At 68.6% G+C, this 832-nt stretch overlaps 1 protein-coding gene across 1 annotated transcript in view; it reads left to right on the plus strand.

Annotated features, from left to right (window-relative positions):
- AGRN (agrin) overlaps positions 1 to 832 on the plus strand; it is a 72,701-nt gene that overhangs the window by 26,994 nt on the left and 44,875 nt on the right. Inside the window, 4 exon segments of the mRNA XM_015569671.1 lie at positions 19 to 166; positions 242 to 325; positions 328 to 400; positions 480 to 617. Coding sequence (XP_015425157.1) covers positions 19 to 166; positions 242 to 325; positions 328 to 400; positions 480 to 617 — 443 coding nt within the window.

Genomic DNA, 832 nt, shown 5'->3' on the forward strand with positions numbered 1-832 from the left:
AGGCAGCTCCTGAGCCAGTGGGTCCCCTGTGTCTGTGCCAGACTCCTTGGTGCCCAGGACCTGTGCTGAAATGCACTGTGAGTTTGGGGCCTCCTGCGTGGAGGAGGCTGGCTCCGCCCACTGTGTGTGCCCAACACCCACCTGTCCGGAGGCCAATGCTACCAAGGTGAGGGAGGGGGTGTGCGGAGGGTGGCGGGTGTAGGGCGGGGAGGGCACCCTGGCATCCTTGCCCTGTGCCCAGGTGTGTGGGTCGGACGGAGTCACCTACGGTAACGAGTGCCAGCTGAGGACCATCGCCTGCCGTCAGGGCCTGGACATCTGGGCGAATCTGGCAGCGCCGACGGGAGCGGTGACGAGGAGCTGAGCGGGGACCTAGAGGCCAGTGGGGCCGGCTGGGGGGGTGAGTGCGGCTCTGGGATGTGGGGGGCAGGGCCCAGGGAAGCTGCACCAGCAGCTGGGCTCAGACCACCCCTCCCCAGGACCTGAGCCCCCCGAGGGTGGCAGCGAGGTGACCCCTGGGCCACCCATCGAGAGGGCTTCCTGCTACAACTCCCCTTTGGGCTGCTGCTCGGATGGCAAGACGCCCTCGCTGGACGCGGAGGGTTCCAACTGTCCCGGTGAGTGGGTGGCCGGGCTGGGGTGCAGCGTGAGGAGTGGCCTGGACCCGCGGGGATGCCGTCTCCTCCGGAAGCAGGCTGCCCAGGAGGCAGACACCCGGGCCTTCTGGGGTTCCAACCTGAGCACACACGTGTGCACGGTCTGGGGGATTCAGCACACTCGCACACACGTGGGTGCCTAGGACCCCGCGCGCATGTGGGTGCCTGGGCCCCCG

The sequence above is a fragment of the Myotis davidii genome, unplaced genomic scaffold (assembly GCF_000327345.1).
Source record: "Myotis davidii unplaced genomic scaffold, ASM32734v1 scaffold586, whole genome shotgun sequence".
NCBI classification, from domain to species: domain Eukaryota; kingdom Metazoa; phylum Chordata; class Mammalia; order Chiroptera; family Vespertilionidae; genus Myotis; species Myotis davidii.